We start from the raw sequence: 26,593 nt of genomic DNA on the forward strand, positions 1-26,593 counted from the left end.
ACTGAATAAGCATGAGTGGACATATTTCTAGATTAACCAACACACTCTGTTTCCTCCCCCAGCCTTCACCCGGTCGAGTTCCCGACTCCAGGCCCAGGACGGACCCACAGGCTCCTCGCCACACGCCAAAGCTCCGTCCTGCTCTGGGCGGGGAGCGCGCCCCGAGCTCCCGGAGCCCCCGCCGCGACATCTCGTTCTGTCCCACCAGCAGCGAACGGCCAAGGAGTGCGGCTGCCCACAGTCTCCCCGTCCTCGGAGGAAAGCTTACATCATTATGCCTCCTCCACAGTTTTTAATTGAGAAAATGTCACTACAAAACACAACTCAGGCATAAGACGTTTCTAGACTCCCCTTCTCTGTCTCCTCCCCACAGGGCCGCGCCGCCTTCCCCGATCGCAGTTTCCTGCTAACCGACCACCTTCTCTACCTTCTCGGTGCGGTGAGGTCCTCCTGGGTCCGCTCCTGCTGGGTCCGGAGCCAGCAGGACCTCTGGACCGGGACAGCCCGGCCTCCCAACGCCGCGCTCCCTCCTCGGGTGACCCGAGGCTCCCAGCTGCCCCGGAGGACGAAAGCTCCCGTTTCAAACCCGGGAACGGCCTGAAATTGCTGACACCGGGGAGCGGGGAGAGGTCACGGGGAACCTCTCCGGACAGACCCAAGTGTGCAGGTCTGGGCCCCGGGGGAAGGGATGACCTGTGTGGTGGAGTCAGGCCATGTCCCTGTGTGAGCTCGGGGACCGTCCAGCACACGGAGGAGCGACGGCCTCCGGTTCCCTCCGGGTCACTCCCCAGGCCAACATTCTGGGACTCGGCAAGCCCATGGCCACGAAGTCATGAATTCGTGCAGGATGTCCGAGACCGTGACCCGGTTCTTCTGAGCATGTTTGGATAAGAAAGTAACAACAAAAGGATGTTAAATGCCTGAAAATGACCAGAAGGAAAAAAGACATGAAGTAAGGCTGTGGCCCTTTGGTCACCTTATTGGTCTGTCCGGGACCGTCTGATTCCTCCCCCTCATCGTCAGGCCAAGTGTCCCCATTCCCCGTCCTGGAAATTCTAGATAGTGACAGACAGTGCCCAGGGCGCGCCGAGGGGCCGTCCTCTCCCTGTCCCCGCCCCCGCGCAGACGGCCGGGCGGAGGCTAGAAGGTGTCTGATGAACACGCGGTGTGGATCATGAGTCCCGGAGCCGGCTCGGGTTGCAACAGGACATCTCCTCATGGAAGAGAAATTATGGCTTTTGTGCCCTTTCTACCGATGTGACGACTCCGTCCTCCGGCAGAACTCTGGGTCGGCTTCCGACAGCGGCGATAACAAGCGACCACTAACACAAACGTGTTCCCGGACAGTTCCAGACGCCGCGAGTCCCTCCTGGAGGCCCTGGGCGGGGGGGGGATCTACCTCTCTGCTTTTCCACCTTCCAGGGGCTGCCCCGTCCTTTAGCATGTGGCCCCTCCCCCGCCTTCCACGCCGCAGCACCTTCCGGTCCAATCTCCGTTCTCAGGGCTTTCTGACCCTCCCCCTCCTGCGTCCCTTGAATAAGGATTACAGGGTCACCACCAGGATAACCCGAATAGTCTCATCTCCAATGACTCAAAACCGTCCCGTGGGCATTGCAACTTTTGTCCTGTAAAGTGACGTGTTCCCAGGTGCCAGGAAGGAGGGCCTGGACCTATTGGGGGGCGTGGGGGGAGGGACACGTTATTCAGCGACCACCACACCTGTTAAATTCTAACCTCAGTTTTTTGTGTTTTGGTGTTTTTTTTTTCTTCAAAAACGTCATCTCGGTCACAGTCTGAAACTCAGGCTAATCTGTACTCGATTATAGTTTTGTGGCTGTGGGAAGCCTTTTCAAGAGGATGTTTTAAGTTTTAGGGTGTTTTAAAATAGAAGAGAAAGGTAAAAATAAAACGTTTTTAATCAAGAACATAAAAGGGAAGCTGGGCCCAATAATGAAAAGAAAATCACACAAGCAGGGGTTGATCACAGATCCCTTCATTAAGGAAATATTGGAAAACCGCGAGGCTGGTGCTAAAAAGTGGCTGAAGAGCCTACGACACGGACACTCAGATTCATCATCTTGCCCCACGCCTCCCCCTGAGCGGGGACAGGCTCAGGCCACCACCGCACGGCTCAGTGTCACGGCTGCCGGAAATCCGATGGCCTCCCCAGCCCCAGGACGCCAGCTGCAAGCTAGAGGCGCCATCTTCCTGAGCAAAGCACCAGACATTGGCCCACGCCCGTCCCACGCAAGCATCCTCCTCACGCTGCTGAGAGGCTGCCCAAGCACTGCCACCTCCTTTGTCAGGCCAAGAAGTCAGAAGCCTTGGCCAAAGGCACATGCTTCATCACTGGAAGGGGCAGAACCCGCCCAAAGGGAACCCATCCCGCCCCATGGCCGTCAGAGCCATCCACAGGATTTTCGACAACAAATAAGACCTTCAACAAACCTTGCTGGTCCTGCTAAGATCCTTCCTTTAACTTCCGTAGACTCCGCTCCACAATCTCCTACAGCGTCTGCGCCGAGTCCCTCCAGTCCTTCTCATACTCTACCCCACTCTCGCACACTCGTTGCTCAAATTTAACTAAAAAATTCTGTATGGAAAGAGCCCAGATGTCCACTGGCAGATGAACTATACATACATATGGTGTGTATATAGACATAGTATAGACACACATGAGGAATACTATGCAGCCATCAAAAAGAATGAAATCTTGCCATTTGCAACAACGGGGATGGAACTAGAGTATAGTATGCTGAGCGAAATAAGTCAGTCGGAGAAAGACAACTATCGGATGATTTCACTCATACGTAGACTGTAAGAAACACAACAGATGAGCAGAGGGGAAGGGAAGGAAAAATAACATACGATGAAAACAGAGAGGGAGGCCAACCACAAGAGACTCTCAACTACAGGGAACAAACTGAGGGTTGCTGGAGGGGAGGTGGGTGAGCGGACGGGGTAACTGGGGGACGGGCATTCAGGAGGGCACGGGATGGAATGAGCCCTGGGTTATGTGCAACTGATGAATCACTGAATTCCACCCCTGAAACTCATAACACATTGTAGGTTAACTAAGTTGAATTTAAATTTAAAAAAAATTTTTTTTAAGATTTTATTTATTTATTTGACAGACAGAGATCACAAGCAGGCAGAGAGGCAGGCAGAGAGAGATGAGGAAGCAGGCTCCCTGCTGAGCAGAGAGCCCGATGCGGGGCTCGATCCCAGGACCCCGAGATCATGACCTGAGCCGAAGGCAGAGGCTTTAACCCGCTGAGCCCCCAGGCGCCCCCACACCAGAAAGTCACTGATCCCATCTGAACATACTCCGTTTTCTACTTCTCTATGCACCAGCTCTTCCCCTTAAAAACAAGCCTCTCGTCTGAATAAGATGATCGCGAGAGCCTGAACCACTCGAGGTTAGTTCTGAGGTCTTGGGCGTCAGGCAGCCTCGCATTCAACCTGGCTTCTCATTAGCTCTGCAACCTTGAGGCAGTGACTTAACCTCTCTGTGCCTCAGTGTCCTCATCTGGAATTGAGGATGAAAACAGCAAGGGCCTGGCCAAGCAGTGGTGGGAGCTGAGTGAGACGGAGGCAGGGCACACAGTGGGGCCCCGAGCCTGCACCCGTAAGCACCCAACACACCCAACAGAGTCGTCCCCGGGATGTCCCTTTCCTTCCCTTTGACCACAAGGGCCCCGCTTCCCTTTCATCCTGGTCATCAGGAAGCTCTCCTCTCTGGCCTCCCAGAAGGTTCCTTCCGCTCCAGTCTGCTCAGACTCAGGGACTGGACCTGTCTCCCTGGAGGCCAGGCTGCCCCTCCTCCAAGCTCCTCCATTCACCGGCTCACCGACGCCCCAGCCTTTCAGCCCTGCTTCCCGACGCCCCCCATGGCACTCTCCACACCCAGCAAGCCAGACAGCCTCAAAGGCCCAGCACACACCACACTTCCGCATCCCAGGACCGACCTTTCTGTCACAGACCCCAGTCCCTCCCGTCCCAAAGGCCCAACTCAAGTGCCTTCGTCTGCCGGGAGCCTTCTCTGGCCCGTCATACCCTCCCCACCCCAGGACGTGGGTGTGCCTTCCTCTGAAGTCCTGTAGCTTATTTTACGTAGTGTTTGGGGGCACCGAGTGGATTAAATTCACACGCATTCACCACAGTGGAGATTTTCTGCACATGGACCATCAGCGTCAACGTCCTGGTTGTGATATCACAGGGTCAGTTTGCAAGACGTTACCGTTCGCCGAGGCTGGGTAAAGGCCATTCTACTCACCACAGTCGCCTCGGAAACCATCTCACAAGAAGAAAATTACCAAGACTTAAAAACGTATTTAACACCCACTTGTGCCACACCCACCTACAATATTTTACCTTGAAAACCTCATTCCCTCCCTGAACTCCAGACCTGATTACCCAATGGCCTATTCAAAATCTCCACGTGGCATCAAACAAGCGTCTCAGAATTACGTTCAGCGCTGAGCCCCTGGGATTTCCCTCTCTAGATGAGTCTCTATTCCTCCGGTGGATCCGGTCAAAAATCTTGAGGTCATCCTGGACTCCTCTCTCTCTCTCTCTCTCTCTCTCTCTCTCTACTACTCAGCAGGCTCCACACCCAACGTGAAGCCCAACATGGGGGCTTGAACTCACCACCCTGAGATCAAGACCTGAGCTGAGATCAAGAGCCACAGGCTTAAGCGACGGAGCCACCCAGGTGGCCCAGCCTTTATACTCCATACCCAGCCGTCAGCAAACCTTGGTAAACCCACCGTCAAAATAGATCAGAATCCGACCTCCTCCCCCCACTCCATGGCAACCACCCTGGTCCCCGGCCGCCACTGTCTCTCGTCTAGATTGACACAGCAGCCTCCATCCCACCTCTGACGCTTCCTACCCCTCTTCCTGCTTCTTTCATATTCTAGGATTCATCATCATCCCAGACTCAACGTCTCCTGCACTGAGAGCAGAAGCTCCGTGAGGGTGAGGAACCTTCTGTCCGGCTCGCCGCAGCAGCGAGGACCTTAGAGCAGTGCCTGAGACGTCAGGAGGCACTCGGTAAATATTTGTTGAATGAATGAATGATGCTATGCCTTTGGTGTGAAGAGAAAACTCGGAGGTCAACATTTCTGTCTCATTCTTACAAGGGGGAACACTGAAGCTCAGAGAAGGTCATGAGCTCCGGCAAGCACGAAGGCCAGAGGTCCCCGATTCTGAGCCGCCTTCCCTCCCTCCCTGCTCCGCCTGGCTTTAGTCCCTTGGGCGGGCCCTGCGGGGCAGGGTCCGAGTCTGACAGATGGCTTTGACGTTCAGCGTCTGGAGATAGCGTCTGGGTGCCGCAGAGACGCCACAAACCCCAGCAGAACGAGCGCAACCTTTCGTCTCTGTGTTAACGTGTAATGAACAACCTTGGTCACTGCATGTCACACGTGCGTATCGGCCCCACAAAACGGGTGCTTTCTTCGGCGAGGCAGGGCGTGACTCCGAAACAATGGCCTCCCCTTCACAGGGGGACCAACTGAGGTTTCACTCCCCTGCGAGGCTCTGCCCACGGAGCCTCCCTGCCTGAGGACAGGCTGGAACGACCAGTCCTCCCGGCACCCAGGGAGCTTCTGTGCCATGTCCCTTCCTCCCAGCACACTGTGCCCTGCAGAACCTCGTGAGGACGTTTTTCTTACTGGGTTTCCTTAGCCCGCCGCTGGACAGACCTCTAGCTGCCTTCTCCACAAATGCCCTGAGTTTTGTGTGTGTGTGTGTGTGTGTGTGTGTGTGTGCGCGCGCGCACGTGCGTGTTTGGTTTGGGGGGTTGTTTTGTTTTGGTTTTTTGCTCAGAGTTTGCTCAGGATGGGTCAGATTTGGGAAGAAGGCATGGAGCGTGACTGTGAGAGTGAACTTGATTTGTCTCTGCCTGGGAATTTATTAAGGCCACGAAGGTACAGCGTGATGTATGAGTCCCCTGACCTGGTCTGCTGTCTGCTGTCCCCACTCATCAGCCTCCCAAGTGACTCGTAGCGATCTCGAGTGCGCACACACACGGAGTCACTTTCTCTATAAAGACAAATGTGTTCTGCCATGAGTGGGCAGTGCTTTAGAAGCGAAAAACACATTATGATCAAAAACTATCCTCTGAGGCTCAAAGGAAAACACTTCCCTTTCATAGGTTTGGGTTTTTTGTTGGTTTTTTTGTTGTGTTTTGTTTTTGAAGAAGAAGGGACAGAGTCTGCTTCTGACCTCACAGCGGTAACAGGTGCCCCCAAGAAAACCTAAAGGCATTTGCACCTACCCAAGACGCTTCGTCTCACTTAAATATTCTTCAAAGAGAGACATACACTGAACAGATGGGTAAACTTCAGGATGTAACAACTTGCGGGGACACTCAGTGTCGCAGTCGAAGGCAGGCTTTATCGCCTCTGGATATCCGACAAGACGTCCCGTCTTGAGGAAGTCTTCATCACTGGCAAACCTGGCCCTGGCCACACCAGAGAAAATACACCTACGGCCCAGGAAGGCGGACATCACCCTCATTTCCAGTGCCCCCTGCCCGTGGAACCTCTCTCCTGGGGCAGGTCCCCGCGCTTCTGCGGTTCAGAGAAAGGAAGGCGAGAAGCATGGAATCCGGGGACAGCGACTCTGGGCGGTGACGAGGACGACGATGAAAGCTGCTAACGCGTCCCGCCGGGTGTGCCCGACACCGAACCCACACTCGGTGCACGTTCGTGCCTCCCCCCAGAGGTCCTGGCGCGTCCAGCCCAGGAACATCAGCAAGATGTTGTTGACTAAGTTCACGACAACCCTGATGGCTGAGAAGGCTCTACAGAGAAGGTTCTGGGGCAAACCCTGAACCAGGACAAGCTCTCAGCACCCTGCCCACCCCCCAGAGACACAGTCGCTCACTCACACACACACGCGTGAACACAGACACACACCATCACACACACAAGCAAACACACAGTCATATAAACATACAGATACAGCTATACACACACACAGTCACACAAACCTACAAACACAGTCCTATAAACATACCCAGACACAAGCACACACACACACACACACACACTAAAAAAGACAGAAAGATGACCAGATACCAGATTCATGGATCTAGTTTTGTTCTTTCTCTTTAAAATATCCATCAACTCCTTTATAATTGGCCGGACAGAGAACGCGAAAAGGAATTCTGTCTTTCCATCTGCTCTCACTCCTCCCTCCAGAGGGCCAGGCCGCGAGACCGCCATCAGCCCTCCCAGAGCCCTGTGCCAAGCGCCGGCATCATGATCCCGCCACGGGCTCTTCCCGGGACAGGGGCACTGATATCACCCCATTTTATGGATGAGGACACTGAGACCTGTAAGCGTTTAAAACTCACCCAAGGGCTCAGAGATGCTAAACGACATACCCAGGCTTTGAACCGATTTCAGTCTCCCTCCCGAGTCTCTGGGATTTGCCCCTCCAAGTTCTCTATCCTTGGCCTGGCGGTTGCCTGGGGCCATCCTCGTTAGAGGCAGGTGACCTTGGACGTAACACAGTCTCTGTCCGTGTATGTGGCTGAGAAAACCACAGTGGATTTGGGGATACCCTGAAAAAAAGAACTGGTGTGGCCAAGAGCCAGACTGAACTTCTTGGAAACTCTAAGACAGAGGTTTAGGCAAGTTTCTGACTCAAACGAAGTTAGGGAAGAGAGGGCGCCGTCAACCAATAAAGCAGATGAACTGAGCACAAACAGGGGACCTGCTTTCAAACTTCCTTCTCATAGAGGATGTTGGCTTTCGAGAGTATGAAGGACAACTAGGGGCCTGAACGAGGCAGGCAAAGCACAGCTGATGCTTTGGGAAAAGTGGGGCCTCCCAATGCCCTTGGCCACCAGCGACCGACCACCTGAATCGAAGCAATGCCTAGTGGCTGGGCCTCCACGACCACCCTGGGCCTGCTTCCTTTTATCCGTAACCTCAATATAAAAAGGTTCCAAAATCTCTATCTCCTGGCTAAATATCCTAAACCCCAGAATTCATTATTCAAGGACCCACTGGCCATCTCCGGTGGGATGAGTTTCTTGTGATCTTCCTCCCACCCCGTTCCGACTCCTCTGTCCTTGGCCTCGGTGACCAGCAGCACCAGCACCTAATGATGCAGGTAGGTAGCTGGGCACCTAACTCTTCCTTCCCGCCCACCCGGCCTCCACACACCAAGACCTCGTATGGTAAAGACCGTGGACCGTGGTAGTTTACGGAGGGTATGGGCTTTGGGGCCAGAGAAAGCAGAGCGTGAACCTCAGTCCTCCGACCATGAGCTGTGTGACCTTGAGCAAACCACGGATCCCTCACACTAATCTCCCTCACGCGCGTAACAGCGACAAGAGTGCGTCCCGGAGGGTTACAGCGCGTGTGAACACGGCCACACACGCGGCCAAGTGTCTACACTGTTCAGCTCCCTCCCACCTACTGCTCTTGCTGAGTTCACATGCCCGCTGGGTCTCCCCTGACTGCGAAGGGGCTCCTGGGCCCTCTAGACCCGCTCCTGGCCAAGCCCATTCTCGGCATCACAACCGACGCCATCTTGGCGCTGACAAGCAGCGTCTCCCCAGCCCTCATTGATACACCAAGTCCAGTCTTCCCACCGGACGCAAAAGGACAGAAACCTTGAAGCAGTGATGGGCAAGAAAGATGCAGGGCAAGGGGCACCTGGGGGGCTCCGTGGGTTGAGCCTCTGCCTTCGGCTCAGGTCATGATCTCAGGGTCCCGGGATCGAGCCCCGCATCGGGCTCTCTGCTCAGCAGGGAGCCTGCTTCCTCCTCTCTCTGCTTATGTTCTCTCTCACTCTCTCTGTCAAATAAACAAAATCTTTAAAAAGAAGAGGAAGGAGGAGGAGGATGACGACGAGAGGTCCAGTTCCGAAGGTGGAGATTAGCCGTTGCTCCAACCATTCTGCTGACTCCCTCTAAGACCACGACGTACGTTGTGGACCTTCTCCCCAGGAAAGAAACCACGACTCACAAACACACAAAAGGCTCAGAAGCCCTAGAAGACGCACAGACCCCAGGATCAAAGCCGAGACTAAAACCACGCCTCGGCCCGGCCGTGAGCAACTCGCAGCTCTTCATCAGTCTGTCCCCTCCAGGCTCCCCTCGGTCCCCGAGGAGTCAGAATTTGAAAACGACACATTCCTTAATTTGCACATTCAGGGTCTCCAAAATCGGGCGAGAGAACCCAGCATTCAGCTCGAGGCACTGTTCCCAGAAACGGATGGCAACTCTGGAGATTTGCAAAGAGGGGAGCATAAAACCATGCTCGACCACACCCTCGAAACTCTCCGGAGTGGCTTCGGCCTCCGTAGGTGCTGGCAAAGGACTCGCACGCGGCCGTCTGCGGAGAGGCCTCTGGGAGGTGCGAGAAATACAGAGCTCTCGGGTTTGTCCCCGTGACCCCCGCCCCCTCCGCTCCCCACCTGAGTGCCAGACGGCGGAGAGACTGAGCTCTCTCAAGGCACCTACAAATGGCATAGGGGCACCCGACCAAGAACTTTAGGACCCGTCCTCGCTGCGATGTGTCTGTGCAGAAATGCTACGTCGTCACCCAGGTGTCCGAAGAGTAAAAACCAGCACAGCCCAGCCAGCTGGCTCCAGCCTGGGGACTATTCCCACACCTGAGCCCGGAAACGGTGGTCCCCTCCCTCGACCCGCGTTACTGTGGGCTCCTGGGGCCATTTATTTCAGCTGCTTTACGGGGAAAAATAATTCTTCTTTTCTATCCTCACGAAACTCAAGTGTCACAAACCAACCATTAATACTGCAGTTGAGGTTGCAAGTTTGGAAGAAAGATTAGAACAAGCATGGTCTGGAGTTGGAACCAGACAAGGGTACGGGAGCCCTGCGGGAGTGAGAAGGAGCCCTGCACTTTGTTTGTGCAAAGGGGACACGGCACCAACAGCGATGCTAATGTGCACGGAAGCGACGCCCAGAGAGGCGGGCGGCTGGGGTCTTCCATCTCCAGAAACCACTTCAGAGAGGAAGGAATGAAAGTCTGCTTTGTGATATGGTGAACTCCAATTGCGGACAACCCCCTCTCCCCCAGGGGAGTGAGTTCTGGTCCCGGGGCCATGATTTCATGCTCCCCATCTCTCCTCACCACCTCCCCTCCAACCCTCTGAGTAAGTATTGTGGGACACATCCGTTTATATTTAAAAGGAAATTTATGTCATGTTCGCTCCTGATCCTTGAAGGCATCACAGTGAGGACTTGAAAAGCCTGAACTTTCAGCCATCCACAGACGTTTCTCACATCAAAGCCCAGACCTTATAGGATCTGGTTCCATCTGTCAGGACCACCCAAGGTTTTGAAGCGATTGTCATTAGGTACCTTTTCCTCTCCTTCCTTTGACAATGTAGACCCTTACCTCTGTACCAGGGAGAACAGGGTCTTTGAAGGATGAAGAGCTGAGGATGGGGCGGAAGGAACAGGCAACGTGTCCCTGGGGGCTTCGAGCTAAGACACAGAAAGTCATGATAGGATGGCCAGATACGCCCACGTTCCCACCCTGAACTGCACAGGATTCAGGCTAGTGGTTTGCTTTCTCGCTCTCAGGAGCCAACTTGCCCCGACATGGGAGTGATCATCCTTGGGTGTGTCTTGTCAGTGTCATTACCTCTGCCACCATCACTGTCACCACCGTCATCCGCGTCATCACAACAACAGCAACAAGTCCTACCACCCTTTCTCTTTAGTGGGCACTTACCCCATGTCACATACATACAACAGTAACTCACGTACATCAGGAACTCACTCTCTACTACCCTATATTATCATAAGAAGGTACATGCTATCAGCCACGCAGTACAAGTGATAAAACCAAAACTTGGGGAGCACTGAAGTGAGTCATCGGACTCTAAATGTCACGCATCACCAACCACGTTCACTGCCATATATTTCATCCCAAATCCGCTCCTATTAGAGAACGAATAATCAGGAACCAGCAGTTCCCTTAGGAACAAGCTGCTCTTGTGAGAAGATCTGGAGTCCATTCATTCAACAAGCATCTCTGAGCGATCACTGTGCGCCCCAGACTTCCACGGTGCGCTCGTACGGATGACCGGGATGCACATGTCCACTGCCCTCAACACTGACAACCCCACCCAAAGTCAGTGTCCTCCCAGAGGGCTCTAGGGTCCCTGCCACCCAGCCCGCCCTGCTAGCTCGATCCCTTTCTCCCTTCTTCGTTTAGAATTTCAGCACATGAACTGGAAATACAGCCTCTACAGACATATACATATATATGTATTATGAAAGGGACAAATCTCCGGTGCTCTAAACCGTAAACCTCAAACCCAATCCTTACCAACAATACTTCCTCCTCCAAACCAGTAAGCGGGAGATTCCTAAAAGTAGGATTATACGTAAAGCACTGATTTAAAAACTGGAAAACAGGTTTCGAGACTGCATTACTCATCTGTGGTGACCCGGCTGCTCATTCTGGGGGTTTGGGTTCAGCTCTGAGTGACAGAAGAGCGAGACAGAGTTGATTTGTCTCGACTCCAGGCAGCCAGGCTCCTTCCGGCTCAGCATTCCGTCACCCAGCGGCGGAACTCTGTCTTCCTGGGACCGGAGGATGACGTGCGTCAGAGTTGCCCAATGTCACTTCTAACATCCCTTTGGCCAGAATTTACCAATATGGCCACATCTAGCTCTCGAAGAAGACTAAGGGATGTAGTCTTTAATCTAGCATCCGTGTGTCCTGCTAAAAATTCTGTTACTAGGGAAGAAATTACATTGGAGAGGAGCTAACCATCTGTGTTGTGTAAGAACCCCAGATCTGAGGGACTTCACAGACCCTACTCCATCAAGAACAGGTGGGCTTAATTCCTCTTTTTATAGCAATGACCATTGGGTCCTCTTGTCTTCAGTGCCAAGGAAACTGTTGAGTGTAATATTAGAACTTTCTATAACATTTCATTAGCTTTCAGTTCAACAGCTAGAAACCAACTCCCAGCTAATTTATATGGTCTCTGGCAGTTTTAAAATACACCTGCTAATTTTTTGATACTCCTTCCTTCGAAAGATGGAGGTTAACTCCACTTACCCTAAGTGTAGACTGTCCTTAGTGACTCACTTCTAATGAATATATGTGACAGAGTGACAATACGTGACATCGAGACAAGGTCATAACATGATCCCTTGTTCTAGCAAAGGCCAAATCCCATATTTTGAAGTCACTCAAGGCGTCCTACCGAGAAGACATCTCGGAAGGAATGGAAGCAGGTGTCCAGCCAAGAGCCAAGCGAATGAGCTTGAGATTGGATTCTCCAACCCCAGTCAAGCCTTCAGATCACAACAGTCCTCACTGCAACCGTTTGAAAGCCGTCAGGCCAGACCATGCCTGGATTTCTGATCCACAGAGACTTGGTAATAAAAAATGGTTTTTGTTTTAAATCAGTTTTTGGAGTAATGCGTTACACAGCAAGAGAATAATTCAGGTCTCAATGTAAATTTAGTGTTCTTTTGGCTTGAAAATTCGAGAAAGTAGAAATGACCATCTTGGTAGTGAAAATGTGTATTTTAAATAGCTGTGATTTAAAATCTGCACCTGATTTTAAATGATCTGGAGCTGTGCTTAGATGAGATGGTCTGGATACCACTGTGAAGAGGGACAACCAGGGAGCCGTCCCTGGGAGAACCCATTGCTAATACCACGTCCCTGAGCAGTCCCAGGAAGCAGCTGAACCTGCTGTTATCCAACTACCTCCAAGAGGAAGAGCTCGGTATCCACGAGGCCAGCCTCAAAATGATGAGTTCTGGAAAACTCTCTCCAGCATCTGGATGGATAATGCTGAGTAATTCTACTGGACAGGTCAACTTACTTAGTTCTCTGGGAAAGTGCTGTGGGGCTCAGTCACCTTAGTCGATGCGTTGGGACACATTTCTGTTGAGCACGGAAGATCCCACAGAAACACCATCCAGGTTATTTTATGATAGACACGGACGGCTGCTAAACCCTGTTCCTCAAATAGCTCACGTCAAGGTCAAGGTTGCTGATGCCGGCTCCTGAACTTTCAGATCTAGACATCACCTCTGCCTGCCATCGCAAGCAGGACTCTTAGGACTAGGAACCAGAGAAACACGCTCCGGAGGGAGTTCACAGAATCAGCCTGGGGGAAGACTTTGTATACCACAATCTGTCCTTGTGTCTCTGCGTCTGGAGAGTCTAAAATGAGCTCCTCGTCCTTCACGGAGGATCACCACCATCCTAAGCCACTATTACTAAAGGAAATAGGTAAAAATCGATTGACTGATCAATCGATCAATCCTCAGAAATTCAAGGGTGAAAAAAAATCTCTAAAATAATACAAAATACTTGTATATTGGATATTTTTCTTATGGGCCAAAGGGCTCCTATTTAAAATGAGATGAGGGGTCCCTGGGTGGCTCAGTGGGTTAAAGCCTCTGCCTACAGCTCAGGTCATGATCTCAGGGTCCTGGGATCAAGCCCCGCATCAGGCTCTCTGCTCGGCAGGGAGCCTGCTTCCTCCTCTCTCTCTCTGCCTGCCTCTCTGCCTACTTGTGATCTCTCTGTCAAATAAATAAATAAAATCTTAACAAAAAATAAAATACAATGAGATGAGAGGTCTCTTCTTCCAACTGGGCCCTTCCAGACTGTCATGGGAACAAGGTGCAGGGTTACCTCCCCGCCCCAGCCCGCTGAAAGCTTGGAGCTGAATTTCACGCTCATTCACAGTAACTGCATCAGTTTCAGGGGCTGTCATGGTTTTTTTCTTCCTCTTTGTATGTGGATTTTTATTTTCTATTTCTGTTCTGACAGCCTTTGCAGTTTGTTTCTTCATTTATCATATGATGTCTCGATCACATTTGGAAGCAGGCAGCATATAAATCACAAATGAATAAAGTGAAAGTGGCAGGGTCGGGACTTGGGTTTCTGCCTTGGACACGGCTATCAAAATGCATTTTTGGAGCAAGAGGCAGGACACTCTAAGAAGGCTTAAGCCAACGTCCCTTTAAGGAGAGGGCCCTTGGAAGCAGCTGTCATCAGAGAAATCCGTCCTTGGCTCTGCTGACAGAGCTTCGTAGCTCTTTCCCTCTCCAGGCTCAAAGGCAGGTCAAGCCTCCAGGAGGAAGGCCCGGAGATAGATAAAAAAGACCCAGGTTGTAAAGCTAATTCCCAGCTCGGAGCAGAGCTGTGTATCTGGCACGCCCACTCTCGTTGGATGATGTGGTTCTCTGTGTAGGCTTTATCACCTCCCCTGGAGAAGAGAACTCGGAGCCATCAGCCTTCTCAGATAAGAGTTGCGAGTTTCTCTTCTTCTGACAGTCATGTCTCTGCCTCCTGAAAACCCCTCTTGGAAAGCCTGTAGAGGCAAGTGTCTCCAAAAAGGCAAATTAGGGTGTGCCTCTTGGATTTTTAAATCAACCAGCGGAACTAGAGGAAGAAAGGAAAACAAAGAAGAAGAAGGGAGGATGGGAGCCTCCTTTACAAGAAAATGAAGGATGGCCCGGATGGGTGGAGGCGGGGAGGGGTCCTTCGGAGCCCACCGCCCAGGAGCCAGCCGGCTTCGAGCAGGAAATCACGCCCATCGCCAGCCTCTTCTGGGCTGCACGGCACCTCTGCTCTCGGTGAGCAGCACACTGGGCTCACACAGAGCTTTAAAAATATCTCTCCACCCACTGAACGTTTGATTAATCAGGCAAGTTCTCACCCATGTGTCACAGCGGTGGCAGTGATATACAGGATGGTGACATGAGGGTGCGAGGAAGGCACAAAGGGTCTCATCTAGCAGAGAGGAGGACGCGTAGCATCCAAGTTAACGAGCACGGGCCCCGAGGCCTGCTGACCGTCGCATCTGAGTTCTAACACACGCCCGCTAGCAACCTGGGACAAGATTCCTCTCTACCGCAATCTCCCGCCTTTGCAAAAACGGAGTTAATAATAATACCTTCGTTCCAGGATTACTGCAAGGATTAAAGGTGTTGGTTCATCTGCAGCATTCTGAACACAGAGGAAGCAATCAAGAAACTTGGGCTGTGACGACTGTGCTGATGGTGACAACGACAACGCTGAAACTTAAAAGATGGGTCTCAGTAGACAGAAGCAGCTAGAACAAAGGCAGAGAAGCAGGAGAGATCTTGAGGCGGTAGCGAACGATCTGGAAATAAAGCAGGGAGTAAAAGCAGACAAAAAGGAAGGGTCCAGGCCACACGGGACTTCCTCTGCTTTGTCCCAGCATGTCCCTCGGGCTCACCCAGCTGTAGGCTATGGAAAGCCACTTAAGAATTATAAACAAAAATGAACTATCAAAGGGTCAAGGGCTATGCTGGTTGAAAATTACTTTTAACTCCTTCGTGTAGAAAAAGTAAAATAAAATTATTTTATTAATAAAGGACTTCTGCTGTGCAACAAAGTAACTGGTGTAAGAACAACCCTCCCCTTCGAGTACAAACGAACAACGCAACAAAGTATCAAAAGCAACTATTTTCAGGCTGTAGACAATGGGCAGTGCAGGGACTTCAAGGGCAGGGACAAGGGAAACTGACCCGGTGAGCCTGGCCTTGGCCCTAGCTCTCTGCCTGGGGACCATTCCCCACCAGCTCATGAATCCGGGTCGCTGAAGGAACTAGAGCCATGTGGGGTAAGGCGGCAGAAAGAAGGAAACTGCAGACTGAAGGCTCCGGAAGCCTGCATGTGGGTTTCCTGGGAACATCTGGCCAGAGGCTGGACTACCGCCGGGGAAACGGAGATTAAACCAGACTCACCAGAAAGCAGCTGCTCCAAGGCTGAGACGAGAAAACAGATCCTAGAATTGAAGCCGTCCTATGTGTCAGAAAGACCTCATTAATACCCCAGGTGGACGCCGAGACACAAGAAGGACCTCATCGTGACAGTAAGGAAACTACTCTGAAGGTCCCCTGGAGATCCACATGATCAAAACCTAAAACCAAGCCCTGAGAAGACCCACAGGAAGACAGAGTTTGGAGAGTCCCTGCCCAGTTAGAGGGGCTTGGGGGACACCTCAGGACTTCCACAGCTCTGCCATAACAAAGCATGAAAACCAAACCTACACAACCGGAAGCAGTCAGCCAGTCATTGAGCAGGTCTCTGGAGCAAAACTCGCACTCTTCAGAGAAAGATAACAGAACACAGAGTCTCCAGGGCGCAGCGGACAGTCACGTATTAACAGCACACAAAGGAACAGGAAAGTTTTAATATAATCAAGGGGGGGGGAGCAGTAGAAACCAACCCCAAGATGGCCTAGAGCCTAGATGCTGGATTTAAGTACATAAAGACTTTAAAGAGCTATTATAAATATAGGAAAATATGTCCAAATAATTAAAGAAAAGTATTGTTTCAATGACTAAGCAGATGAGTATTTCTTTTTTTTTTTTTAAAGATTTTATTTATTTATTTGACAGAGAGAGAGAGCACAAGTAGGCAGAGAGGCAGGCAGAGAGAGAGAGGAGGAAGCAGGCTCCCTGCTGAGCAGAGAGCCCGATGCGGGACTCGATCCCAGGACCCTGAGATCATGACCCGAGCCGAAGGCAGCGGCCCAACCCACTGAGCCACCCAGGCGCCCGCAGATGAGTATTTCAACAGAAGAATGGAAACTATAAAAAAGAACCTAATTAAAATTCTTGAACTAAAGAAATTAGATGCATGCCTCTGTGTGTGTGTGTGTGTGTGTGTGTGTGTGTGTGTGTGTGTGTTGGGAAAAAAGGGAAACAGAAAGAAAGCAAATATTTTAATATTAACAATTAGAGGAAGGTACACGATGTTTCACTGTGCTTTCCCAACCTCTGTGGGTTTGAAAATTTTTTAAAGATGAAAGAAATGTTGAAAATATATAATCACGTATTAGTAGGCCAAGAAGAAAATCGTTTTAAGCAGTGGGCTAAGCTCATCCAATGTGTATCTGAGAAGCATCCCTCCAGTGAAATGGAATGGGACCGATCTATGAGTGAAATCATAGATGAGGCACAAAGATACCAACTCCGGGGGACGGCAGCCAGGGCACAGGGACCTGGCCCAAGACAACGGCAGTGTGGTCAGAGAGGATGGAACAGTTTCAAGATAAGTTGAGAGAAGTCGAGATCTGTAAGACTTTGCCAATTATATGTGGGGGGTGAGCAGAAAAAGAGGACTCCCAAATTACCGTTGTGCCCGACCGAGTACATCATGTGATGTGACTTCCCAAGGAAAATTCCAGAGGAGAAGCAGTTTCAGAGAAAAAAGAAAATCCACTCAGCTTTGGGTCTTTGGAGCTTAAAGAACTTGGGAGAGATCTACACAGGAGGCAGGATCTACACAGATCTACACAGGATCTACTAGAGGCAGATCTAAAATTCAGGAGGGAGACGGGGATTGAAGATAGGTATCTTGAGGCAATCAGCACGGGGATGTCCATGGAGACAACAAAAAACCACCCCAGGACACAACAGTGTGTGAGCGGTGGGCGGAACAGGAGGGACACACAAGGGAACACTGGGAATGACGAAGAGGTAGAAAAAAGGAAGGAGGAGGACCAGCTAGTGACATGGACGCCAGAGCTGGGACAAACTCCAAAACCAAGCGCGTGAGCACACTGCCAGGTGCCGCAGAAAGTCCAGGACAAACACTGATTTCTCCAAACACCAGAGTCCACTGGATTATGTAAGCAAGGGGTCATTGAGGAAACCGCGCTGTGCTGATGCACTGATTCTAGAATAATCTAAAGCAAGTCAACCAACTACTGCAACGGGGCTTTGCGAGAGAAGGGTGGTTAACTCCTACATCTATCCCAAAGCTCAAATTAAAATGCCCCAGAAATGTACCTATGAGCAGCTCACCAGAAACAGCAATTTTGAGATGCATATACATGTCCAAGTTTGAGGAGAATTTTCACGACTGGCAACACCAATGAAATTGGAGAAACATAGTCTCCACCTGTCCTGGGAACTGCGGTGGTACTTAGGGCAGGAAGATATTGACCCACCACCATTGTTTGCCCCGCCAGGGACCCAGAAGCTAAGTGACCAGCAAATCAAGCTGTCACTCCCTATCTCCTAGCAAGTTCTCCAAGCCAATCCAAACCTAGCCCAGCAGCACCCCTTTTCTAAGCTCCTTTAGGGAACCTGCTCTCTGGGAGCAGCCAGAGCTGTGGGGTGCTGTGTCCATCCCAGATTACTCCCCAGCAAGATGAGAACCAGGGGGTACCTGGGTCTCTGAACGCTGCATACGCCTAGTCTGGGAACAGGACAAATGCTGCATACGCCTAGTCTGGGAACAGGACAAGAGCAAGAGAAGGGAAAACAAAGGACTGACAGAATTCTGCAGCACAGGGAGCAAATCCAACAGCAGGGCCATCAAGATCTCACCTCCACTCAGCAGCCATGGACTAGATGAGCATCTTCTAGAAACGGGACCCTGCAGCTGGGGCTGACAAAGGGAAAATTATCACAGGTCCAAGATAAAACAAAGATAGAACACAGAAGCTAAAGATTCTTTACAAACCCTGTGTGCCCACAGATTCTGGGCCTGCAAAGAACTTTATTGAGTCACAAACCAGAGCAGAAAAAGGCAAAATGGACCATAGAAAAACACCTTCTAATGCAAAATAATAGTAGCATCAGCTAGAAGACTTGGGGGGAAAGGCTTTCTATATATGTATCTACATACATTATGACAAGAAACCGAAGAGATGTTCATAAATTGTGTCCAAGATGGCCTCAGTAGAGCAAAGAGTTGGGAGAGAATAAAAACAATATGGCACCAGTAAAGCAGGAAGAGAGAAATGTGAGGAAGACACATCCTAAGACTTAGCCCAACAGAGAGGAGCACGGTGAGATTATATCCTAATAACTACAAACTGAAAGCAACCCAAACACCCACTGAGAAATAGCACAGATAAATAAATGGTGGCATAGTTACCCAGGATGGGACCCTGTCCATTAATGGAAATGAGTCTACTTCGGCTACCCTCAACGGCATGGCTGAGTCTCGCAAACAAGTTAAGGAAAAAAGGCTGAGAACCGAGGAATAGATTTGGCATGACCCCAACCCCGCCCCCCCTCTTACCCCCCACCCTGAGCCGAAGGGAAACACAAACACCATGAAACAGCCGGCGGGGTGGGGGGTCGTCTCTGAGGCAGAGGCCCTGGGAAGGGTCTCGGGAAGGTGCTGCCGGGGGCTGGTAACACGACCGTCCTTAACCTGGATGGTGGCTTCGTGAGTGTTCACAGTCAAGAATGCTACTAACTGCGCATTAATACTTTTCCATATGCTATTTTGACCAAAAAGTGTTTTAAAAAGGAAGGAAGACGACCGAAATAAAACCAGGCTTCCAAGAAACTGAAACGTTCATCCATAAAGAAAATATGCTCTAAAGGCAGTCATAAAAAAAAATGTTAAAATGACCGTAGCCCCAGTAAATCACCGATGTCGGAGGCGAACTCGAGAATGAATGAGGGAGTAGAGACACATGATGCGGAAAACAGACCGAAGTGCAGGGTTAGCAGGGACGGCAGGACACGCCCACACGCAGACATTTCCCAGAGGGACCCTGAGGACGCCGGACCCCAACATCGTAGACATAACAGAGGGGGGATGACTAGATTACATCCTAAGAGCCCAGACTGGAGACCCAAACGTGCGTCCTTCACGGGACGGATGCAGACTGTGGACGTTCACGCCGTGCAGGAGTGAAACGGGCGAACCGGAGACGGGGCCGACCTAACGACTACGAGAACATCACGGGATGACTCAACCGCGAGCACGGAGAAAACAGCCTTTGCACAATTATAATTCGCACGTCCAGTAAGACTCCGCGTGATGCACCCTTAGTAGTACAAGATCCTGCTAGCAACGGTTGTAGATGAAGAAACGCTCGGGGCAGACGGCGGACGCCCTGGGGAACGGACAGGGACCGCGACTTCTTTATTTCCTCCTCCACCCGGAAAGCGTCCGGGTAAACGCTCCTGGAAGGAGTGATGCCCAGGAACGGACAAATGAGTAAATAGGAATAAATGGATGCGCGAGGGTCTCCACCAATCCCCCCTGCTGAGCTCGTCGGGAGCTTCCTGACGCTGATCTGGCCAACGCGATGCGGCTCCGCGGCATTCCCTCCCGGGCTGAGCTTGCAGAGAAGACACACAGACCTCCCGGGGCGGTGCCAGCCGGAGGCAGCCTGCGCCGTGAGTGGCTCTTCCACGCCTGCTCTGGGAGGGCAGCGGCTGGTGCACTGGGCAAGCGTGGCCCCTCCACAGGAGGAGAGGGACATTCGCCCTGCAGATTAACACTAGCTGGGGCAGGGGCGGGACCGGCTGCACGGGGGGCCGCAGCCAGCCACAGCGGGGCGGGGAGCGGGTGTGGTGACAAAGGACGGTGCCCAGCTAACGGGCCACGGAGGGGGCTCGGATGTCCGTCAGCGTCCGACCCAGGAACCCCCGTCCCACACCACGCGTCCTCTGAGGGCAGATGAGTGGCCCCGTGGGGCAGGGCCTCCGGGCTCACCCAGCACAACCGTCCGGACTGCAGTGAGCCGTTGCAGACCCCAAGGGCCAGGCTCTGCTGCTTGGCTCCTGCTTCCCCCACCCCAGACCTCCCCTGGGGACCCCGTCCTCCAGCCTCTGGGGCTCTCCCGCGGGCGCCTGTGAACAAGCCAGTCTTCTAGACAAGCAAGCAAACCCGACAGGACCAGGAAAGCTACCAGATGACCCCGTCCCCCACTTTCCTCAAGTCCTGCCAACTCAGCGGCAAGCGTGGCTTTGCCGGCCCAGAGCTGACTTTCCCACCTCCTTCTTGGGCGTAACGGCCCTGCGGCTCCCACCCGGGCACAGAGGCCGCACGCTGGTCAGACCATTCCCCTTGAAAGCCAGGAGGTGGGCCGTCTGGGGTAACTCCGACTTCTCGGTTCTAGAAAAGCCAGTTTCGGCCTCAGGCTTTCACAGGGTGTCGCACGGAGCCCAGCGTTCCAGGGCACGAGGGAAAACAGCTTCTGGCTGGAGCTCAGCAGAGGGGGCACCGGGCAAACATCTGGCTGAGTCAACCTAATTCTCTATCCCAGAAGAAATCAATTCCTTCTTGCTCATTCTAATGTGATTGTTTCATCAGGGGCTTGGCTGACCAGTGAGGCTACAGCAGGGCGGTGTCCCAGGAGGAACACAGCCGCGGTGCGCTCCGCTTTGTTCTCGTCTCTACCGCTGCCCTGCAGGCAATTAAAACCCTTGCTGTCCATTCCCAACTAGACGCGGCTTCCAGATGCTTCTGATTCGGAGCACCGTGGCCCCACGTCAAGCTCCCCGACAGCTGGGCCCCACAGAAACCACAGCGTGGAAACAGGACGCGCCGCGGGGGATCAAGACTCCATCAACTAGAAAACACATTTTGGGAGTCGAGGGCCATCCCCAAGGTCAGTTTACAAAGAAACCAGAGTAGCCACCAGAGGGAGTTCAGGCTGGCGGCAACGTCCCACACGGGGTCGTCACTGGGGCGGAGGGGGTCCCTGAGCTCCTCCCCATCACACCAGACTTAGACGTGGCCGCGACGGGTGGCCCGCGCCTGGCGCTTTCATTGCCGAGCGGCAGCAGCCTCCCGGGCCTCCCGGGGCGGCTGGCCTCCCCGACAGGGCGGGCCCCTTACCGTCCAGCTCCTCCACGGAGATGTTGGCGAGCTGCTCGCTGTCGCTGCCGGCGGAGAGGGAGCGGTTGAGGTAATTCCCCTTGTACAGCAAGCCGGCGGTCACGTGGTGGAAAGGCATCTTGTCCCTGTCCACAGAGAAGCGGGAGTGGGGAGAGAAAGAGACCGTCATTCCTTCCGTCCTTCCTCAGAGGGCCACCCTGGGCTCCAGAGGGCCCGTGTCCTCTTTAACAGAACAATCCCGCTTCTAGAGGGGAAGGAGAGAATGCCAGGGTCCTCAAGGTCTGAACCGTCCCCCAGACGATCTCAGGTTCTAGCGCTTTCTTTGCTTGACACCTCGCTGCCTTTTTGCCGATTTCATCCCGAATCTCGCAGACTGTGGGACCCCACGTCACCCCCCCCAGGCCTTTCCAGGCGAAAAGGGATCCTCTGCGCCCCTTTCCCCAGCCCGACAAACTCTCTTGTCGGTACCGATCGGGAACGCACATCCCAGGAAGGTCGGGCTCCCCAGGGACCGGGAGTCGCAGTTGTGACCGTGCGGCGATGCAACCCGTCCACTCTTCCCAGCGAACGCGGACGATCCACGCACACAGCCCTCGAACCAGGCAGGAAGTGGCAGGCCCTACGTAAATGCACGGACGGCCTTCTGCAGCTCGGGGAAGCGGTCCCAGGCCTGGCTGGAATGCAGACACCTGCTGCCGATGAGGCTCCGAAGCACCCCGCCCCGAGACGCTCACCGCCGGCTGTAAAGGCGGGCAGCACCTCCGGGGTCCCACAGCAAAGCAGCTCCCAGCAGCCTCCCAGAGAATCAAAGCACCCCTGAGGCCAGACCAGCAAACCCTCCAGACACAGCGTCCCTGCCCAGCCCCGGCCCTAGAGCTTAAGGGGTTCCCACGGGGCCAGGCAAGCTAAGGTGAGAGGGAGGAAAGATAGTTGGTCAGGACGTGGGAAGAGCGAGTGCAGAAGACCCAAGACCGGGCAGTTAGAGAACGGGGCTGCTTCCGAGCAGAGAGCCCAGGACTCTCCTGGCAGTGCGTGAGCTGCTGGGCACGTCTGCCAACGTGTTCCGCTTCCCTGTCTGCCAAGGGGGCTAAGCGGACGGACCAAGCTTTGCGTGGATTGAGGGAATAGGCAGGAGGTATGGGACGTCACTTACAGGCTGGGGGTAAAGCAAACCTAACAGAGCTCCAAGAAGAACTGGGCAGCACTGGAAGGAGTAATCCCCCCGTCACCCTGGGCATTCAAGCAGAGTGAGGCCTCCCTGCCAGGGTTCTGTGGGAGACAATGACCTCTGAGCGCTCCCCCCCATTGCTCCTCCTTCCCCCGCAGAAGCCACCTGCAGAGCTCTGTTTTACTCCAGTCTGCATCTGTAGGAGAGTCGGGGAGCTGAAGGCCCCCTCGGGGCACGGCCGAGTGACAAGGTGTAAATCACGGGAAGACAGCCGGCCCGAGGATGACCGTTCAGGACACGCACCCCTCCCTGTCCCTCCAACCACCCTCATGACAGCAACTGTCCTAATCCTGGGGTGGTGGAGTCGACAGGCACCGAGGGGTGGGCCGGCGGGGAGGCCCTGCCTTCTTTTCCCTGGGACAGCCCCGCGTGACAGCCCTGCAGGACCCGCCGGGCCTCTCTCCCTCCGACCCAGGCACACGCCGGCATGTCCCTACTTGGGCCGGGAGCCGCTGACGTACACAGCGACCCGCGAGGCTCCTCAACGCGCAGGGCCTGATCCGGAACACGAACCCATTGTGGAGGACCCGGTCCCGGAGCACCAGCCTCCCGGGCGCTCGTCCGACCGAGGAGCCCCGGCCACGCGCCGACGTCTGCACCGGCCGCCGTCACGCTCTCGTTCCAATCTCGAGATGTCTAAAGCGAATTAATTACCTTCCTAAAACACGGGCCACACTTCCTGACGTCTCTGTCAAAGGTCTCCACGAAGGTTCGGGACCCCAAAAGTAAACCAGACGCATGGCCGGGGCAGGAGCCAGCCGTCGGGCTCCAAACCGCGCTCGCCCCTCCGCGGCGAACGAGACGGACATGGACGGGCCCGTCACAAACCCGGGGTGTCCGTTACGCAGCACGACGGCGCCGATCCGTGACGCAAGGAGTGTCACGGGCTAAGTACGTCCGACTCACCCCTCCCGGCTGCATCGATCTTTACACGTCAAATACAACACGAGAATCGGTCGGTCTCTGGACAAACCGTTCAATCACCACCTCGTCTTTTCGCCGACTTCACTTCAGGACAAACGTGTTTCCAAGTGAGACGCGGGTGTATGAGTCAGGGCGGCCTCCGCTCCCCGGGGCCGGTCCTGCTCTGGGGGCCTGCGCTGCGTTTGCTCAGAACACGGGCGAGGCTTCCTGTGCGGCGTGGGCTTCCCTCCCGGCACCGGCCACAGGACCGTGTCGGCCGCATCGGCTGTTCTTTTCAACACGGACCCAGTCGTGTAAGCCGGGAAGACACTCCGTTCACCACCAGGGAGAAGCCGCCCCACGGTGGCCCCGGGAGGTCAGCGCACGGGCAGAGGGCGTCCCCGGCCTGGTCGCCGCTCTTCACGCCGCTTTCTCCTCCCGTTTCACAACCGCCTTCCCTAGCCGACCTCTCGCCTGGGGGTCTGACGCTCCCAAGGCGCCCCGCGAATTTTTACGGCCACGGTAACAAGGTTATACTCGATGGAACATATCCAAGCCGCGGCCCAGGTCAGCCGCCCAGTAACTGTCCAGGACTCTGCAGAGAAAACCGGCCGCCACGGAGTCCCCCCAGACACAGCCGCATAATCTGCTTCTGGAAAAGGCCGCGGACCAAATCAGCGCATTCAGTCTGCACCAAAACGCCCCTGTCTAGTGGGAAAGGAAGTGTGCAAGAGAGACACACGTGTGGGCAAACAAAGTCTCGTCCAAGAAAGGGGAGCACAGGGTGCCTGGGGGGCTCCGTGGGTGAAGCCGCTGCCTTCGGCTCAGGTCATGATCTCAGGGTCCTGGGATCGAGCCCCACATCGGGCTCTCTGCTCAGCGGGGAAACTGCTTCTCCCTCTCGCTCGGTGATCTCTCGCTTTTTCTCTCTCTCAAATAAATAAAATCTTTTTTTGTAAAAAAAGTTTAAAAAAAGAATTTTATTTATTTATTCGACAGAGAGCATGAGCGGGCATACAGGGGCGGAGGACAGTGGGAGAGGGACAAGCAGACCCCCCCTCGGGTGCAGAGCCTGGCCTGGGGCTCGATCCCAGGACTCCCGGATTATGAGCTGAGCCAAAGTCAGTTATAGGATCGACTGAGCCCCCAGGTGTCCCAGAACACACTGGGTCACTAAGAGGTCAGTAAGGACCTGGCAGAGGGCACCAGGCACCATGGTGCCGAGGGAGCTGAGCAGCGGAGCCCGGGGGTCCCAGGGCCACACGCTGTCCGCAGGCAGCTCGCTCCCTCCGGAGGAAGGAGCTCTTTGCACGGAAAGCACCAGAACTCAAGAGGAGTCTGTTTCCGGACACCAGGGAGGCCGGCTGCACGGTCACCTCGAGGACCACGTATCAAGAGTCTGAAACAAAAGGGTGTGGCGGGGAGGCGCGGTGGGGGGGGAGGGGTGAAACAGGGGAAGGGGAGAGGACGCACAATTGTTTTTAATCTAATTTTTTTTTGAGAGAGAGAGAGAGCGTGGGTCCAGTGGGGGCCTGGAAGGGGCAGCGGGAGAGGAGAGAATCTTAAAGCAGCTTCCACGCTGAGCCCGACGTGGCGCTCAATCCTGAGATCACGGCTGAGCCGAAACGGAACCCGCTGAGCCTCCCGACGCCCCAGAGCACCTCATCGCGGTGCGCACCGAGGGCCGTGGACAGTTGAATGTCGGACACCGGAAACCAAAAAACACCACCGGCTGCCTCTACCACAAGTTACATTCAAGATAATACCCAGATAAATAACGGAAGGGGCGGCTCCCGTTCTTAGCGTCAGGGAACGGTCCCCGGCAGAGTCACAAACAGAAGAAGCCGCTCGCCGTTGTCGCGACGATGACCCTCCTGACGCTTCATTTCCCATGTGCTCCCCTGGGCCACCCGGCGCCCCCCGGTTTGCTTCAACATGGAACATCCGAGTCAGAGTCCGGAGGAAAGCCAAGGCCCCCCCACAGTGGGTGGGTCCCCTCGGGGCCGGAAGAGAACAAAGAAGCCGAGGGAGAATCCCTCCTCCGGCTTGGCCGCTGGGCTGGGACACCGTCTTCTCACGCCTTCGGACTCAGACTCGGCCTGGAGCTCGCGCCCTGGGCTCTCGCGGGTCCGCGGCTTCCAGCGGCAGGTCCCGGGACCTCTCACGGCGGGAGCCGATCCCTGACAATAAGTCTCTCTCTTCATGTCCTCGTGGTTATGCGTCTCTGGAGAACTCAGACTAATACACCTTCCTTTTTCTTTTGTCTACCAGAGCTCGGACTCGGGCACACTGCTACAGGCTGACGCTACTATTCTGGAAGACACCGACCCAAAATGTCCTTCTGCTGAGCCTCTCCAAGTGTGGTCCATGGACCGTGGCCAGGGAACCTGCTTCCGGCTGGTCTGCAGTAAGTCAAGGACAGGATCAGAAAGAAAGCACAGAAAGTTGTGCGGCAGGTTATAGTGTCGCCCCAACGCCCAAGCGTGTGAGCAGCTGACTTCAGGCTTCAACTAATCCTTCCCCACAAACAGTCTGAGACGCCCTGCTCCAAAGTCCTTCATTCAGGCTGTGTACGTTTCTGGTCCTCGACCGCGGAGAGCGGGTAATAAAATCTAGAGAAATGCATTTTAACGTGTGTTGAAACCTTTTCAAATAACTTGCGGTTTTTTAAAAGTTTTTGATGGACTTTGGAAAGGAGGCACAAGACCTTGGTGGACGTTCTTCTGCTCTGGGGGAACCCAGAGCGCGCCTGGAATCTACTGCAGACTTCACGGAGGTTCCCGTCCTCTAACCACCAGCCGTGAGAAAGAGGAGCAACGTCCAACTCGCGTCGAAGAGAGCCGAGCTAGCCCCAACA

General features: G+C 53.8%; 1 protein-coding gene across 5 annotated transcripts in view; it reads right to left on the reverse strand.

Annotated features, from left to right (window-relative positions):
- Nucleotides 1-26,593, reverse strand: part of CALN1 (calneuron 1) — a 477,468-nt gene that overhangs the window by 322,949 nt on the left and 127,926 nt on the right. For all 5 annotated transcript variants that reach the window (XM_082714433.1, XM_082714437.1, XM_082714435.1 and 2 more), the window contains one exon: nt 21,606-21,730. In XM_082714433.1, the coding sequence (XP_082570559.1) occupies nt 21,606-21,730 (125 nt within the window). The remainder of the gene's footprint in view (nt 1-21,605; nt 21,731-26,593) is intronic.

This window comes from Mustela nivalis (assembly GCF_964662115.1).
Source record: "Mustela nivalis genome assembly, chromosome: 19".
NCBI lineage: Eukaryota > Metazoa > Chordata > Mammalia > Carnivora > Mustelidae > Mustela > Mustela nivalis.